General features: G+C 34.3%; 2 protein-coding genes across 2 annotated transcripts; both read left to right on the top strand.

Moving 5' to 3' along the window:
• The first annotated feature begins 4,451 nt into the window (after positions 1–4,451).
• On the top strand, positions 4,452–9,590 carry LOC132293154 (membrin-11-like). The gene is made up of 4 exons (XM_059790502.1): positions 4,452–4,789; positions 6,369–6,489; positions 6,595–6,744; positions 8,878–9,590. The coding sequence occupies exons 1-4, from the start codon at positions 4,542–4,544 to the stop codon at positions 9,037–9,039; spliced, it is 681 nt and encodes a 226-aa protein (XP_059646485.1). The 5' UTR covers positions 4,452–4,541; the 3' UTR covers positions 9,040–9,590.
• Positions 9,591–15,204: 5,614 nt separating this feature from the next.
• LOC132293153 (plant cysteine oxidase 2-like) lies at positions 15,205–18,825 on the top strand. Its single transcript, XM_059790501.1, has 5 exons — positions 15,205–15,815; positions 17,658–17,779; positions 17,972–18,128; positions 18,219–18,422; positions 18,581–18,825. Exons 1-5 carry the CDS (start codon positions 15,587–15,589, stop codon positions 18,718–18,720), a joined length of 852 nt encoding a protein of 283 aa, XP_059646484.1. The 5' UTR covers positions 15,205–15,586; the 3' UTR covers positions 18,721–18,825.
• The last annotated feature ends 467 nt before the right edge of the window (positions 18,826–19,292 follow it).

The raw sequence follows: 19,292 nt of genomic DNA, 5'->3' as shown, positions 1-19,292 counted from the left end.
TCATAAGCTCTTTCTAGCAAATGTATAAAAGGGGAATAAACATATTGTAATAGTATAAACATTCATGAATCAGTAGTTGTGATAGAGCAACTTTAATACCATCAATAGTTTTTCCTAGTTTAAAATTATTATTTTTTTGTTATTAATTATAGTGTTGTTATTAATATGTTAGATGGATATGAATGTTGAGAATGTGGAACAATGCGGTGATTCTCTCACAATTGAAGAAGTGGTTGAAGTTACGAACGATGGAAAATTGTTATGGGATGAGTCACTCATTGAAAAATTCGTGAATATTATGGTGGAAGAAGTTAAAGCTAATAATCGTAGTGGCATAACATTTAGTAAAAGTGGTTGGAGTAATTTAGTCAAACAAATGAATGTTCAAACGGGGAGAAATTTTGGTTTAACCCAACTTCGGAATAAGTTTAATGGTTTGAGGAAAATTTATACTGAGTTTAAGAAATTATTATCAGAGACTGGTGTATGATATAACAATGAGACGGGCATGGTTATAGTTGAGGAAAAGAGATGGGACAGGTTGTGCAAGGTTAGTAATTTAATTATTAGTCCTAAATAAATAATAAAATCTTGTATATTATTGGTTATGTGGTTAATATTATAACAAAATTTGTAGGTTGTTACGAATGCAAATAAGTATAAAAAGTATGGATGTAAGCATTTTGACAAGATGTCGACTATATTTGGGGACATATATGCAAAAGGGATGCATGCCCACCCATCCACTACAGCACCACCCACAATCATTTTGCCCACTCCCAATGATGACGATGATGAGGAAGAGGGTTGTGGGGTCAGTCCCCCACCTTTACGTAAAGGTAAGAAAGCCAAAAAAGATGTTTTATCTCCTGGTATAGCTGCACTCTTGTCAAACATGAATGAGAATTCTGAGAGGAGAGCTGAGAGAATGGAAGCTGCAATAGAGAAGCAGCTAAAGCATCTTCTACTTCTACTCGTGTATCTTCATGTGAGAAAGGAGATGATGAAGCTCTCTCTCCCTCAAAAAATGATAGAGATTATGAAATGTTTGATGCCTCCATGCTCCTTTTACAAAAAATACCTGGAATTGAGATGGCCCAATTCGCTAAGGTATCGAAGTTATTACATGATTATGAGAAGTGGCAGAAATTTTTTCTTTCGGCACCTGAGGATGTAAGAATTGGTTGGGCATTGAATGTTTGAGTTTTTCTTTATGGATGATTGTGTTTTGTGTCATCGTTTAACTTATTACTATATCACATTTGGATGACTGTAATAACTTAAATACTTTTATTATCTCACATTTGGATGACTGTAATAACTTAAATATTTTTATTATCTCACATCTGGATGACTGTAATAACTTAAATACTTTTATTATCTCACATTTGAATTACTGTAATAACTTAAATATTTTTATTATCTCACATCTGGATTGCTATAATAACTTAAATACTTTTATTATCTCACATTTGGATGGCTATAATAACTTAAATAATTTTATTTCTTAGATGCCTGTTAGTACTCAAATACTTTAATACCATTATTTAAATGTTTGTTTTATTATTTAAATGTTTTGTTTATTATTTAATTGATTTACTTATTAACTTAAATGTTTTGCTTGTATTAAATCTTTAAATAGGGTAATGGATATGTGGAACAATATAAGAAGAATAATTCAATTATGCGACGATGAGGAGGACAATGAGAGTGTCTTAATATTTGCTGCTCTTTTAGAAGAGCAGAACTTCTATCAAAAGAGGCGTTGTAGGGATTCCATTTTACAAGGAGAAACATATGTTATGGAGATTTTAAACGGCCATAGAGAAAGATGTTATGAAAATTTTAGGATGTTCCCTGAAGTTTTCAGAACATTGTGTAGTACCCTGAAAGGTATAGGGCTGAAGGATTCTAAATTTTTAACTGTTTATGAACAAGTGGCAATCTTTTTGCTCACTTTATCTCATAATCAAATGAATCGTGTTATAGCAGAGAGATTTCAACACTCCACTGAAACCATTTCTAGATACTTCCATGCTGTGTTGCATGCAGTATGTCAGTTGGGCACCCATATCATTGCCCCTCCTAATTTTTCTGTGATTCCGAATAAGATTAGAGAGTCTTCTAGGTTTTACCCTTACTTCAGGCATTGTGTGGGAGCTATAGATGGAACCCACATTCCTGCAACTCTGCCAGCAAGTACACAACTTCCATTTCGTGGTAGAAAGGGTTATACTATACAAAATGTAATGGCTGTGTGTGACTTTGACATGAGGTTCACATATGTGCTAGCTGGGTGGGAAGGCTCAGCTAATGATTCGAGAATCCTAAATGAGTGTACTGAAAATGAGGCAATGAACTTTCCAGCTCCACCAGCAGGTAATATTATTTTACAAATTCACTTAATATATAGTTAGTTTATCATACTGTATATATCTTTATGTATTCTAAACATGGCAGGTAAGTATTATTTGGTGGACTCAGGGTATGCCAATAAGCCTGGTTATTTGGCCCCATTTCGAGGTCATACTTACCACTTTCAGGAATACCATAAGACTAGACAACCTCGTGGTCGGGAGGAAGTGTTCAATCATAGGCATTCATCTTTGAGAAATATAATTGAGCGATGCTTTGGGTTATTGAAGATGAGATTCGCTATTTTGAGTGCAATGCCTCCTTATAAGTTTTTAACACAAGTATTGATTGTAATGGCTTGTTGCACATTACATAATTTCATCAAAAATCAGCATCAGCCTGATGACATATTTGATGGTAATGATCCTCCTCAAAGTGATGGTGAAGATGATGAGATTGTTGAGCATGTACCTTCGGCTCAGCTTCGAGAAATGGATCAGTTGCGTAATACTATTGCTGATCAAATTTGGAATTCTCTTCAGCACTCTTGATCCTTCTGAAAGTAATGGTATATTTTTTCTTTTATATGTAATATATTTGTTGCTATTGTGAGCTTGCAATATATATATATGTAATATAAATCTTTTTTACAGATATATAATTCAACTTAAATGCTATTATTGCAGATATGAAGTGTGTTGATGCTCTCTTGAAGGCCACATGTTCTGTTATGAAGATGATGTGTCGTTGCCATTGTCATCCACTTTATGAACTTCTTATCAATTTTTAGTGACAACTATGTATTGTTAATGCTTTGTTCCAAACATTTTATGTAGAACTTAAACTTGTTTAATTTGTTGGTTGAATATTTAAGGACTTGTAAATGTTATACACTCTATTTCAATTATGCTTTCAATTGAGTTTGTTTTTATTTTAATGTTGTGTTGGACTATAAAGGTATTAGGATAATAAAATTGAAGCAGGTTATTGCAAAGACCTTGTAAATAAATTATTGCAATTTTTTTTTACAAATATTGACTCTCATGTAGTATTGTAAAATGTAACTAGAGATTATTTATTTTTAATGTTGAGTTGGACTATACAGGTATAATCATAATAAAATTGAAGCAGGTTATTGTAAAGAACTTGTAAATAGGTTATTGCAAATTTTTTTACAAATGTTGACTCTCATGTAGTATAGTAAAATGTGACTAGGGATTATTTATTTTTAATATTAAGTTGGACTATACATGTATAATGATAATAAAATTGAATTAGGTTATTACAAATAACTTGTAAATAAGTTATTACAAAAATTAATATATATATAATTTGGGGGGGGTTTACATTTTTTTACAAAAGAAAAGACAAGAATCTGTATTTTGGAGTTAAATTCCCACCAATGCAGACTTATAAGAGTCGAAAATTATTATCAGAGCTGTGTAGTATTTTTTTTTTTTTCTTCTTTCGCTAATGCGAAAAATGAGCAAAATGAATGAAACACAAACCTATGGACAATCATCACCAAAGGAACAAACTATACCAGGAAATTTCAAATAACTTAAAGTGTAATTTCATATCAAGATAATATGCTCTGTGTGTGTGTTTGTGTGTTCAAATTTTAATATATTTATTAAAAATATATAGACTATTTATATAGAAATAAATTTATAAATAAATTTAAAATTTATAAAAATAAATTAAAAACAATGATAACCAAACATATTTTTTGTTTCTGTTTTATTTTGTTTACAACAGTTGGAGCTACCAAACATGTTTTGTTTTTAAAATTCTTGAAACGCATGACTTACCAAATATGTTTTGCATGTTTTTGTTTCCGACATTTCTACAGTAAAAGATCATTCCCAAACGTACTTCCGATTTTTGCCAAAACATTCTAGTTTTATTTCTGTTTTAGCCAAAAACAAAATGCCTAAAATAAAACGCATGTCAAACGGACCCTTACTCAACTAGGATCCAGACTCCACTCGAGTGGCATTTGGGGTCAGAGCCCTGGCTCTGATACCGACCCATAGAAACGTTTGGTCCAGATTAAAGGTCCAAACCGGACCATCACAATAAATTGCATCAAATCAAATTAAACGAGCCTAACGTGGACGTAGGTTGCTATAAATCTTCTTCGTGTCTCTCTCTTTAAACTCTGATTTTCTCTCCGTAAATCGGCGATGGCTGTGGAACGAGGAACATTGTCGGACCTTTATCAGAATTCGAAGAAGCTTCTACTGAGTAGCAGAGATGGTCTTGAGCGGCTCGAAAGGCTTGAGTTCTCATCTTCATCGTCCAATGCCTTGGATTCTCCGGAACTTTCATCTGCAGTCAAGAGGGATATCGGTCAGATCCAATCGCTCTGCGTTGAGATGGATCGTCTCTGGAGGTCCGTCGCCGCCAAGCCCCAACGCGATCTCTGGAAGAGGTCCTATTCTCTTTCTCTTTCTATATATTACTCTATCAATCAATTCATCATATGCTATGCTCGGTTTATTGATTTGTGGACTACTGGATCTTTGAGTGCTTGTTTGATTTTCTAATTTTTATTTGATTTGATCAATCGATCATTTGAGGATATTTCTCGTCTTCCGTCTCTTTTGTTTTTCTGGAAATGCGTGTACTTCTGTTATATCTTTGTTGATTATGGGACTTTCTTTACCCCCTTAATTACTGCGATGGTAGGGTTTTAACTTGCAGCTTTTTACCCTTTGATATTTTGAAATCTCTCGAGAGTCAAGAATCTATAGAGAATCATGTACCTGATTTTTTTTTTTTTTTTTTAAATTTTTATTATTGTTTTATTTATTTATTTCTATCTTCTTGTTTAGCTTACTTCTTGAATCAAGTCAAATTATGAACCTAATTGGGATTTAGGCCATAGATACTCTCAACGATTCAAACAGAAAATAAAAATCTCAGTCAATCATGATATCTAAATGTATTATATATATATATATATATATATGTAGATGCCTGCTTATATGCATAAATTTTGTAATCATTTTTTGTTTTCTTCTATTCGATCTGATCTTTGTTCCTGTTGGATTTATATGCTACAATAGTGCAGAGTAGCCTGTTCTTAATCGTCAGTGTTTGCTGATGAATATATGCATTTTGGTACATATTCATCCCAACTTTTATTTTTCAAGCATTTTTGTTCCTGCTTACCCTTTTTTTTGTTGGAGGGTTGCTAATATATTAAGTATTTAAGTCTATTTGGCTCTTCTTTGGTCTTGTTTGGAAATAAATTATATTTAACTTGGTTTATTGTGATTTCTATAGAATTTAGAAAGGCAAAAGTTCCTCTCTCTTGGTTGTTGCAGAAGATATTATAGATTCTGGAACTTTCTCCCAAAAAAAAAAAATTTCTTACCATTTTTTCATTGTATAGAATCATAAATGTTATATGTCAGTTAATTGAATTGGATCTGTCTATCCTCTGGCTAACGTTCGTGTGTTTATGTGATTAATCTGATTTACTTTTTAAAGAAGAAGAATAATCAAAAGAAGAAAAATAAAGTTTGAACCAGCCTTGTTGAATTTCAGTAAAAGTAGCATCCTTCTCCACTTCTTTCAACACTGTTATGGGGGGAGACTGGGAGACTAGATCTGAGAAAACTTATGCTTAAGAGTCCATTGACCCATTTCCTAATGTGCACCATTGGATTTCCTTGGGAGTACATTAGCCTCCAACTGGGTTTTACAGCAAAAGATTCTGTGTTATCTTCAATAATGAAGAGAGATAGACCACTGTAGGGTTTTAAAATTTTGAACTGAAGCTTGGACAACTTGTTGGGCGTAGTCTCAGGAAAATTTCGTCAGACCAATCTTACTAGCTCATAAAGCAGAAAATCTAGCAGCAGTTAGAGCTGGTTATTTTTTCCGTTGTGATTAAAGTCCTGTAGTTTGTATTTTTTTTTTTTTTTTTCCAATATTGTAACCAATGTTGTGATTTGATGGTCTCGTATTTGTCTTTTATGCGCGTTTGTGTGTGTGTGACACAGAAAAGTGGAACAAGTAGCTGAGGAGGCTGACTCGTTGAAAGAAAGTCTGGACAAGTTCTTCTTACGCAACCAGAGACGGATGCAAGAAGCCAGAGAGAGGGCAGAATTGCTTGGAAGAGCTGTACGTAATCCTTTCTCTCTTTGATGTATTTTACAGTCAGTTGTGCTCTGTTGGTCTCATGCAGACCTTTACTTCACTATCTAATGGATTTACTGTACATTATAGAATGGGGAGTCCTCTCATGTATTGAGAATTTTTGATGACGAAGCTCAAGCAATGCAGTCAGCACGTAACTCGTCCAGGATGCTGGAAGAATCTCATGCAACTGGAGTGGCTATCCTTGCCCAGTATGCTACCCAAAGAGATCGCTTAAAGGTACTCATACGAATTAAGCATATGATACCCATGCATATTTGTATTTATGTATGTATATGTGCGATTATTGAAACTTTAGTATGTATTGAGATGCTAGTATTGCAAGGACATCTTCACTGTGGGACTTACTATATCTGGGTATGAAGTTCAAAATTTCAGAATTATTGGATAAAGTATTATCTGGCTTTGAATTTGATCACATTCCAGAATTAGATTGAAAACATATTGGAGGATCATGAAGACAACTAAAATGTTAGGGACGAGTTGACTGGTCAAAATGTAATATTTACAAGTGGTCCTTACTCTCTTTTGTACTTTGTAGTACTCTTGACCCTCTTTTATGATTAAATATTAGATTTTGGTATTCCGATAGACAAGAAGACAGACTAGTATCTACATGCAATCTACTATCAACTCTGCCAGTCTGCTGCTGGCAAACACAATAAACACTTCAAAAGGGTGGGTTTTTGGAGTTCGAAGCTGAAAGCCTTTAGCCTTTAGGCATGTCTACATAAAATAGGAGCAATATACAATCCAGTTCAAGAGGCTGGTTCCTGTATTAATTAATGCTTTCAGTTGGATTATCTTGGCATTCAGAAAGAACATGTAATGTACTGATTTTTGCTGAAATTTACACACTTATAAAAAAAAAAAAATTGATCTGTGACCTTTTTGTATCTAATAATCTACTAGATGATGGGTTAGCCTGGATGTGGTAGTACAATCTTCATTTCCTTATTCAGGCTTTTCTTGCATCGGTAAATTGTGCTAGTGACCTAGTGTTGGTGGTGGTGTAGGTAGGTAGGCGTTTCTCCGATCTAACTTTGATAAGGTATTTTTTTATATTTGTTTTATCTTCTTCTTCTTCTTATTATTATTATTATTATTATTATTATTATTATTTCTGTAAATTATGATTTTTATTATTATTTTATTATGATTATTATTATTTTTGATATCTGTAAAAATTAAGAATTTCCTTATTGTAATGTGCAATAATATGTATCTTATTTATAACATATATAAAGCTTTCTTATAATATAACAAGTACTCAAAAGTTTGATCAGAAAATGATGATAAGAATCTGAAAAGAATTCACACACCCATTTTGTGGAGAGTTTATATAGCTCTCTCTCTCTCTCTCTCTCTCTAGATTTGGTTGAACTAAACTTTTTAGTTTCTTGAAGGTAGTTAATTTTTTTGGAAACTGATGATAAGAATCTGGTTTTTTTTTTTTTTTTTTTTTTTTTGTTCCTCCTAGTTGGTACTCACACACACATGCCTCCACTGAAACTCGAACCCCTGACCTCTCTTTGAGAAGTAGGGGCTTGGTACCTCTAGGTCATTGGCCTGTTGGTAAGAATCTGGTAATTCAAGTGTTGAGTTGTATTAAGACTCTGGTAAGTTAAGTTTCAAGTTGTATTCTTCTTATCTCCATTTTAATTTAGTACATTTCTCTTTGACAAATCCTATTTTCATAGATTTTTCTACTGCCTTTTTGCTGATATGGAATTTACCTGTTCAATTAGCTTGGCTATTGGGTAGTTTTATTTTATTAATATTTTTTTGCTGGACTGAATTTTGGGTGTCTCATCACTTTCGTGGTTATGAAAAAGGATGAAATTATTTAGAACTCAGTTTATTTATTTAGTTTTTTTGGGTTGATTTCTTTCCCTTATCCCTGTCTCATCAGACTTTGTTTCAAATGCTGATGCACTTTTATAGCACTAAAATATTTCCTGCTGGTAACTCGTATGTTCTTCCAAAGCTTCTTGTTATTTATGTTTGATTTTTGTTACCCCCTGCTTCTTTGTTCTCGTCCTTGCCAACCTATATTTGATCTTCCTTCCTGCTTCCACTACATGCTTGCACCTTCATTGATATAAATTCAGCAAGTTTGTTGACAATACAAGGTAAAAAGTTGCAATAGTTTGTTTGTGGTGCTGTGCTGTAGTGACATAACCTGGGGACAGGACATTTTATAGGCAGTGCTTTCTTTATTGTTATGCATGAAAAGGTTAGAAATGCAATCAGCATTTACCAAATGAAATATTACTCCTAGGCTTGACAATATTGTAAGGATTGAAGCTGCTAAAAGACTTGCATTCCTGACTAGATTTCTTTTTGGTGCAGAGAGCACAAAGGAAAGCACTGGATGTACTCAACACAGTGGGGTTATCAAATTCGGTATTGAGACTCATTGAGAGACGGAATCGCGTTGATCAATGGATAAAATATGCAGGCATGGTTGTGACGATCATCATCCTAATTGCGTTTTGGAGGTGGACGCGATAATTTGTCATTATGTTATTGTGATTCTCTCTTAGAAGGTTAATGAGGTATGAAGATGGAATTGGAGAGGACGAAGTAGAGAGATTGATCCATAAAATCCCTTTGTAGAGTTTGCTCAAAGGGTTAGATCAGCAGTGAGTGGTTTTATGGTTAGTGAAAAGTTATAGAATCATTGAACTGATAATAGTAGAGAAGAAAGAAAAGTATAGATCTTGTAGCTCTGAGAAAAGGCACCATTCTTTTGCCATGATTTCAAGTCCAAACTGCTGGGGAATTGTGGTTGATCATAGATTCATTGTGCTGTTTTGTGCATTGTAGCTCAGTTCATTAATCTGGAAAACTTTGATACTGCTCCGACTCCGGAGTACGCTAACACATTAATACCTCAAGCTGAATTGGTCACCCATGTTGGGTCTGGTGCTGCTTCCCTTCATTGTTGACTTGCATTGCATGTTTGTTTAGAGGCTTTCAAGTTTTACTCCTGTTTGGAATAAGAACCCCCTGTAAATTTTGAATGCTTAGATCAAATATATCTGCTTTTCTTTTGCTGCATTTATCAGGTTGTTTGGTGATTATACTCGCTATGGTTGGTCAGAATCTGCTTTTGGTTTGCATCTTAAGTTTTTTTTTTTTTGGGTAAAGTACACTAACACTCCCTGAGGTTTGGGATAAGGACAGTCAGATGAAACTTAGCCTATTTTGGGACAAACACACCCCCTCAAGTTTGATATAATAACCAAAGACACCCCAATGGTAATGAGTTGACATTTCTGCCTTTTGACTTTTATATTGACCAAATTGAATGTTGAAATTACATTTTTAACCTTTATATATATATATATATATTTATCTCTCAATAATCTGTATATACACATATAATCAACGGAAAGGAACCCGCCGACGTATGATTAGAGTCATCGGCAATTTCGGGAAAATTATTAAACAATTTGAATGCGAAATCAGAGCCAAAATTAGAGTCGAAGTTATGATAACCCGTTGCCTTGAGCGTGTAAACATCATCGGCTATCCAGCTATTTACAAGAAGATCACACAAGAAGAGGAGTGCTATGTATCACAATCTCAGGAGGCTCTGGTTAATGTTTTTGAGAGGGTTGCGGTGGTGGGACAGATTGGTGCGCTTATGGGGAGAAGAGGGACCATTGTGGATTGGATTTGGAGGAGTTATGGTGCCAAAATATAGCTTCTTTTAGCGGAGCAGTTTCAGACTTGTGTGTCTCCGACCGATGAGTTGATTCGGGACGAGAATTTGTGCCCAGTTTGTTCGGTGGTTGCTAAAATATGATCATAAGTAATATATATTAGAAAGTAAAGAGAATTTTCTATTTTTTCTTTAGACGAAATTTATCATATCCTTTTTTTATTATTATTTTTTATTTTTACACATTGAAACTAATAGTCAATAAAATTGTTTCCATCTTTAAAATTTCTCATTAACAAATATAATTTGTTATTTATTTTTTCTTTTTTAATTTTCTTTCTTTCCTTATTGGTATATATGTAAATCTTCTGGAATAATTCATTCTTGGATTACACCCAAAATGTGTGTGTATATATACGGAGTATATATATTATTGGTCTGGTCTCAATTATAAACCAATATATATCAACTTATTTTTTTTGTCTATTGCAAAATTAAATTATAGAAGAAAGAATTTCAAATAAATAATGAAGAAAAATAGAGTTTTGCTTTATAATGGGTATTGATTTGATGCCCATATCATTCTTTACTAATAATGGTTCTGATTTCGCATTCAAATTGTTAAATAATTTTCCCGGAATTGCCGATGATTCTAATGGTTTTGAGTATACACATAATAATCTGAATTTGACGTTGGCTTCATGATGATGGGTTTTGAGCAGTTTCAGACTTGTGTGTCTCTGACCGACAGAGCAGTTTCAGACTTGTGGATTGAATTTTATGGTGCCAAAATATAGCTTATACACATAATGGTTTTGACTCTAATCTGTATATACACATAATAATCTGTGGCCTGCTCCTCGCCGGCGTATGATTCTTGTACAGAGCTTCGACGAGTCCATGGCGGAGAGCTCCGCCGACGGCCGTGGCCCACTCCTCGCCTACGCATGATCTTCCACAGAGCTCCGGCTTTTCCATGGCAGAGAGCTCTGCCGACAGTCGTGGCCCGCTCCTCACCGGTCAGTCTAGCTTCACCGCCGGTATATTCAATCCATGCTCTCCGTGAAGCCATCGTCGGGCAGTATTTTACCGGTTCAGTCCATGCTCTTCATTATGCATAAAAGGTTCCGACGAAGGGAGCCGACAAGGTGCGGCTCAATCTTAATCCCACCAATATAGGCTGGTTGGAAAGATGGGTTTTGATGATGTGAATATCAATCTCAATCCCACCCCAATCAAACCTCTGAATCAATTGAAAATTTTGCTCCTCCTCTCACCAACAACCCAGTTGTTCTTCTGATTTCATCAATTGGGTTTCGATTTGGGTACCAATTCAAGACCTCGACGCCCAACATATATCGCCTGATCAATAACGGGACCTCTGAACTAATTTAAGACCGAATGGTCGGGTGTGGCGTTTCGGCTTGTCGTCCTCGCTGTCGTCTTCTCCACCGCAGGCGGTACTGCCCCGACCTCTCTGATTGCTTCTCCGCCTGCTCCCCCAACCTCCGACGCTCCTGCTTCGTCTCCCTCCGGTATTGCCGTGCCTCCGTCATTCTCTTCAGCTCCGGGAGAATCTCCGTCATCGACTCCCAATGGCGTCGTTTTGAATAGATTGACGATCAGTGGATCTATTGTTGGTGCTGGTGGTCACTGTTGTGTGGGGGTATATATATATATATATATATATATATAAGGGTAATTTGGTCCGTTAAGTATTTTATAATTTTATAATTTAAATTAATAAAATAGAAAAGGGTAAAATGGACTTTTCACGTGTTTTAAGGCCCTGTTTGGATGGCAAATTTAACAAGGGGGTGTGATTGTCCAAAAATAGCCAAACTTTCATTTGCTTGTCCTTACCCCAAACCTCAGGGGGTGTCTGTGTACTTTACCCTTTTTTTTTAAAGGTTTTGTAGTTTTGTCCCTGTTTGGGACGAAGAAGCTTGTGTGGTCCAATGCTTGTGTTTTGCTTCATCCTTCAATTTGTAATTGATTCGACTTGCATATTGTATGCTAAAAACACTAAAAATAAATAAATAAATAAACAAGTTGAAGATGAAGCACTTAAGCTATGAAGGCTGCAGCTGCAAGGAAGAGGGCCCCTTCTCTTCCTTATTACTCCTTCAGAAATTCCTTAAATTACATTTGATATATGTGTATAATGTATGTATATTACATTTGACGTGTAATTACTATTTTTCACATTTGCTTTAGAGTACTACTATTTACCCAACAAATAAAAACTTATTACCTCACAACTCTATTTATTTGTCAAATACGCTATCTATTTTAAAATATAAGGTAATTAACTATTTGAAAAGTTGTACTCCATATTTTTAGGTTTCATCTTAATTTAATATATTTATTGATTATTAAAGTTTCAATCACTGTATTAAATTGTATATGTTCTGAGGAATAGATACTTAAGATTGCATCTCCTATATATAATTAGTTAGACATTTGTTCATTATTATAATAATCAAAATTAAGAATCTATGTAACTCCATAAACAAAAACAAAGAGAGAAACTTAAAAAAAAAAATTGTAAAGCATTGAAAATTTGAAAAATATTACCATTTTTGTTTTAAATTTTGTACCAATCAAATTCTTATATTTGAGTACCATGAAAATTCTTATATTTGAGTACCATAAAAAGATAAGAAAATAATAATGATACTTATTTAAATTAAAATTTTATAATAACACGTCATATTTTTATCTCGGTCTATTTTAAATTAAAATATTAAAGACTGTGAATAATACCATTTTCCATTGCCTTAATACTTTTATGAATTAATTCAAAAAAGGGTAAAATCTTTTATTACCGAAACACTCAACTGTAGTCCTGTAAAATGAGAGTGGGGAAATCGTTATAGACATGTGCCTCAGTAGGAAAGCCCTCAGCCGAAAGCGTGGAAGCCAAGTCCTCAGTGTGGGTGCCACGTGACATGGAAATCTTCCAGGTTTTCTTTTTCCTTATCAAATGGAGAAATTATTTTCCTTTCTCTTATCTATTAGACGGTCATAGGCGTCATTCAAAGAAAATTAAATAGTTAGAATTTAAAAAAATATAAATAAAAAAATTCAATATATGATTGCTGCTTTATAGTCTTAGTAGCTACATTTCAGCTCTTGAAACTTTTAATACTTAGTTTTCAATTTTATACACCAACTCACTCACTCTTTGATGTAATATCTTCTATGTTGGTGCACATTTTTAATCCACTGCTGGCAGTTTTTGATTTACCACGTCTCCCAAGTCCCAACTATTGCCAACCCACCTTAAAATATCTAAAGAATTATAAATATATAGAATTTTGGTATAAAGTAAAGGGTGTTTTTGATAAGTGGGTGTGTGTGTATAATATAAATAACAAAATACTCCCAAAACTAATTATCTCATTTGTGAGTTAGGGATAATAATGTTATTTTATTAAAAGGAAATTTCATATGAAATAAGGTTAGGGAGTCATAATCAAAGACATTTGACTAAATTTATATAAGTAGGAAATGACGTCACGATAACATCATCATATTTAATGATGTCTATGATGATATCATTTCCTCACATATAAATAGTCCAATAAATTCAAAAGTCAAACTTTTATCATTATTCAATTTCAAATTGTATTCTCCCTCTCCTCCCCTCTTTTACGGAGTATGTCTTGGATGAATTATGAGTTAGGGATAATAAAATCATTTTATTTTAAAGATAGAGTGCAAACTGTGCATTTATGGGAATGGCTTCTCCGTTAATTGTTCTTAAAAAAATAAAATAAAATATTTTCTTTAAAATTCCTTTTTACGCATGGATTACAGTTGGAATGAGCCATAATTTTTAGAGTTGTACCATTTGGCCCAATGAATACAAAATCGATACTTCACCATGATAGAGTAAAAGTAGGTCATTTAAAACCAAAATATAAGATGCATTCCAAAAATTAATTAATAAAAATAGCTCTCTTTACTTACTAAAAAGAAAAAAACAAAAATAACTCTAAAAGAAAAATAACAATTAAAAATTTAACAAAACAATAACTATGAAAGAAAGTACAAACAAATCAATAAAATAAGAATTTAGGTCGATTTTTGTTGATATTCAAAATTTTAAATGAAATTTATGTTTTAGTTTTTGTAGAAATTAATTTTTTATAGAGTTCTTATGGAAGCATTCCAATACATTCCAGAGATATGAAAATCCATTTTTTGAAAATGAATATATATATCTATATATATATATATATATGGAAAGAGTTTGTTTTTCTATTTTTCTAAATACAAAAAAAAAAAATGAAAAAAATTATGTATGAAATGAAATTTTAAGATAACCAGATTATGGATGCTTAAGTTGAAAATATTTTAAGAGGATCATATTATGAAAGATACTTGTATTTGAGTTGAAATTTTAAGATAGTCACGTCTATGTGAGTTGATTTTTGTAGAAATTTTATAGTTGCCAATTTTATCATTTTCTTAATTATTATTATTTTTATTATTTATTTATTTATTTATTTTTGGAACAAGTAAACTAACGCACCCTGTTTCTTACTAAATGGACTGACCTGGTCCTTGGTGATCACAACCAAGGACTTCAAAACTTAGTTATCAAAATTGGGGGTATTGAGCGAACAAAATATCTATTGACCTTTTGGATAATTCTACTATTGTAATCATGTCATCCACCAAAAAGAATTTGAGATCCAAACGTCTGAAATAGTTGTACCCTCATTCAACAAGGATTGAGTGGAATTGAATTGTGGATTTTTCAATTCACATTGAAGTCGATTAAATATGGATTTCAAGGAGCTGAACCTTGGACCTACGCCTACCCCAATGGGTCCACTCTCATATATAGGTGTTGGGCATTTTTGTCATTTCACATTAATCGCACGTGTGAATTCCTAAAACCGGGTACAGTTAATCGGTTAAATCTGGGGGCGGGAAAAGAAACCAAGAATTGCCACCCTGGCACCTCACCCCACCCCATTCTTTTTTCTAGGTTCCTCCCAACCAACATCATTTTTGTCAATTCCACCCATATTATCTCTCTAGGAATCCACTTGGCATAGCCCCTGGTTTTGCTTCTCCTTTAAAAGGCTCATTGTTCTGTTCCATGGGGACTAAAACTGATCACACACCGAAACATTAATTTTTCCTTCTGGTTTTCGCACAACTTTTTAGAATACAAACTGTTTTTTCCCTATCCATCCCCCACGGATCCATTTCAAACCACAACAAACATGCTGTTCTTTTAGTCAGTTTTTTGTTGGGTTGAATTTGAAGCATCTCTGTGGGGGTATGCTATAAATATAGTTGCAAGGACACCACCAATATTAATTAATTAGTGGGTTTTGTTTTGTTGAGGCGGTGGTGGGTGACCGTGGGTCGATGACAATTGAGGCGGCGATGGTGGAGCAGAGAAGGGATAGGGATGGGGTTGGGGATGTTAGTAAGATTATTAAGAAGAGGAGATGCATAGTAAGAAGAACCAAACAGCCGGCACCGCCGGTTCCCATGATGGCGCTGCAGAGGCTGTTCGAATCCTGTCAAGACGTGTTTAAAGGCCCTGGAACCGTTCCTACCTCTGCTGATGTGCACAAATTGTGTCACATTCTTGGTCAGTCTCCTAACGCACAATTCTGTTTTTGTATATGTTTGTATGTGTATATGTTTTGATATTTATATGGATCTAAACCTTATCTTTACTCATAACTGGGAGTAGTGTACCATGTGCGCTGTTTACCTAAATGACAACTCTAATTGTACTATTTTCCATTAAAAAATTACTAAATAGTAACATTTAAGAATTCCTTGTGTTCCTTAATAGTAAATGAGTTCAGGAACCTGGATCCGCTGCTGTTACATCACCAGATGGCCACGATCGATCACTCGTGTGAGTGATCAAGGCCGTCCGTTGCATTACAGCATTTGTGCTATACTACAAAAGCTCTGGACTAATGGATTCCGAGCCGCTAAAAAGATCATCAATTGGTCTTAAGGAAGACCAAAAATGACATATAACTGAATTCACCAAGAAGGGAAGATTTTTTTATCTGCTTTCTAGCTTCCACTAGAAATAACATCCCCCTTCATCTTTTGGTACCGTGACTGGTTGATAATGTTTTGGGTTTGTATATCATGAAAGATTATGACCGAAATTTAGTAAATTTTACATCGAATTGGTCATGGTTATATATTCTGCTGTTGGATGGTTGATAATGTTTTGGGTTTGTATATCTTGAAAGATTATGACGGAAATTTAGTAAATCTTACATCGAATTGGTCATGGCTATATATTCTGCTGTTGGATGGTTGAATACGTTTTGATCCCATGATCTTCTTTGTTAAATTGTTTTTAATAGGAAAATATGGATCTGTTGTTTCTTCTTTTCGTCTCTGAATTATTATTATTATTATTATTGGTTATTTTCCAAATTAAATTGGTCTTTGTGCTATGCTGAATGCCTGAAAATGCCAACACTTCGATTTCAGCCAAAAGGGGAAAATATATATACTTAAGCCTCTCTACACTGGCCTTGAATTCTTATAAACATGTTCTAAATGCGTGTTGAGTCGGAGATCGACCACGTTGTTCAAGTAGTCAAAAGTGAGTGCAGAAAGTTACATTTGTAGACTATTATCCAATGTGCCTCTCTGAGTAGCTCGGGTTTGCAGGATAAAATAAATTATCATGGGTAATGCTCTTCTTTTTAGGTATATCGTAGGTCTCCTTTTTAGGTATATTTCATTTTATCACATATATCTTACAATGATGTACATTTTGAGTTATCTTTCTATATCTGTTGGATCTTTATAGTTCAATGTCTTGGAGTTCTTCAAATTGCAGTTTCTTTGATTAGGTGATATGAGTTGATGGATTCAATGTGAGTGTATTTTAGTGGCTGGACGGCAGAGTGCACATCAAGTAGATATATGTTTAGCTAGTTAAATTCCTTCTTGTCAAATATGAAGAGAAAAACATATAAATACAGTGAACATAAGCTGTAATCTGTTTAGATTTTTATGGACTAAAGAGCTTATGGTCTTTGTTTTCATACATCTTTATACCTTCCATAGGTATCAATGAAAAGATACACAGACGACGCGAGGGGTCCTTTTTATTTAGCATGCTCTGATGTGCATGCATCCAGATCTTTAAAATTGGAACTATACATAGCTAGTTTAAACGATGAGGTTTTTAAAAAAAAAGGTTTAAACTCTGATGTATTATTGTAGAAAGTAAAATAGTACATAGCAAGATGTGCTTTCTGTGACAGGCATGTGCATGAGTTTATGTGCTATGCATGGATGAATGTACTGTGTGGTATGTAATAAATACGGTATCTTCTTGCATGCGAATCTATTATATGGTGCCAGAAGGTATCTTCTTACTAAATACGTGAAATTAGAACATACTAATCATCCTTGTTTCTTTAACTAACCTTCTATCATGTTGTAGATAATATGATGCCAGAAGATGTTGGACTAAGTAAAGATCTGCAGTTCTTTAAGCCTAAAGGTGTTGTCAAAGGGATTCCAACAGTCTCATACACAACCATATACCAGTGTGAACATTTTTCGGTAAGACTGGCCGGTTCTTTTGTGGAATGTGGTGTCACACAATCTTAAACAAATGAAACATCCAGTGCAATTATTAAATTTTCTAGTCTGCCTGGAATGCGTATTTTATCAAGTTAAAATATTGATTTTTTATTTGTCTCCAGCATTTTAAAATTTGTACAATCCGTTTACCTTTTATCATGTCCTCTGCAGATGTGCATTTTCTTTCTTCCTGCTACTGGTGTCATTCCCCTCCATAACCACCCAGAAATGACTGTTTTCAGCAAGCTTCTACTGGGAAGCATGCACATTAAGGCATATGATTGGGTTGATCCTGTCAATTCTGATAACTCCAAGGCGTCCTCTCAATGTGAGTAGAGTAGACTCTCTCTCTCTGTGTACCAAAATGATAGATGAAAAGGATTCTACTTTAACTGACCCTAGTAAAATGGTATTGCAGTGCGATTGGCACGGTTGAAAGCAAACCGGGTATTCACAGCTCCATGCAACACTTCTGTACTATATCCAACATCAGGAGGCAATATCCATGCCTTCACAGCTATAACACCCTGTGCAGTGCTTGATGTGCTTGGACCTCCCTATTCTAAAGAGGATGGAAGAGACTGCTCTTACTACAAAGATGCTCCTTACTCTGCTGTATCAAGTAAGCACAAATCCTTCTCTCTTCTCAGTTTGGGTGGCTTTCGACATATATACTATTTTAGTTACCACACATTACCAGCTTGAAACTTTAATGTGAATCTGAGTTGTTCCATAATTGAAACATTCAACCTCCTCAACCTTGAATGTTGACACTTGCAGGTATTAAAAAAACTACTAGTACTGTAGCAAAAGAAGTGGGTGACTGTTACGGATGGTTGGAAGAGATTGAAATGCCAGAAGACTCAGAGATGTTTGGAATTGAGTACATGGGTCCGCAGATTGTCGAGACTCGTTCCTAGCTGTCTGAGGACAACCATTTTCGCTAAATCTTTTTTGGAGTAGTTCCTTTTTGTGTTTATACTGGTGCATCAAACCTTGCTGTGTAGATTCAAGAATTTTATAAACTTTGGTATATAATGTGTTTTGGTATTCTCACAAGGAAAACTAGGGGTGACAGCTTCTAGTTTTTGTAGTTAAAACTTCACCTGGGTGCAACACCGCACAATTTTGGTTTTCAGGTTGAATCAATTTGAACAAAAGTTGGCTAATACTGCACTTGGACTTGGGACTTTGAGTTTGGTTTAAATTGTATGCAAAGTGTCAGTCAGTAGCATAATTTAGTTTAGTTAAATGAATAATCATACGATTAAGGTGCATGGCTTTACACCAAAAGTTGCAAAAATTAAATGGTGGCTTGCGCCTTAGCTGTGTAGAAAAAGCCACCGAATCCAAGTTGTGAGTTCACACAACTCAAAATATATGTGATACCATTTTGGCTACGTGAACAAGTGATGAACATTGGAACAAAGCTAGAGCTCAGAATCTGATCGAAAGGGACCTAAAGCTCGGATTATTCTTACTTTAGCTTTTG

Source organism: Cornus florida, unplaced genomic scaffold (assembly GCF_030987335.1).
Source record: "Cornus florida cultivar Cherokee Brave unplaced genomic scaffold, ASM3098733v1 CherokeeBrave_3.0.0_Hap2_Chr02, whole genome shotgun sequence".
NCBI lineage: Eukaryota > Viridiplantae > Streptophyta > Magnoliopsida > Cornales > Cornaceae > Cornus > Cornus florida.
Note: the sequence above shows the minus strand (reverse complement) of the source record. Positions and strands in the feature narration are given on the sequence as shown.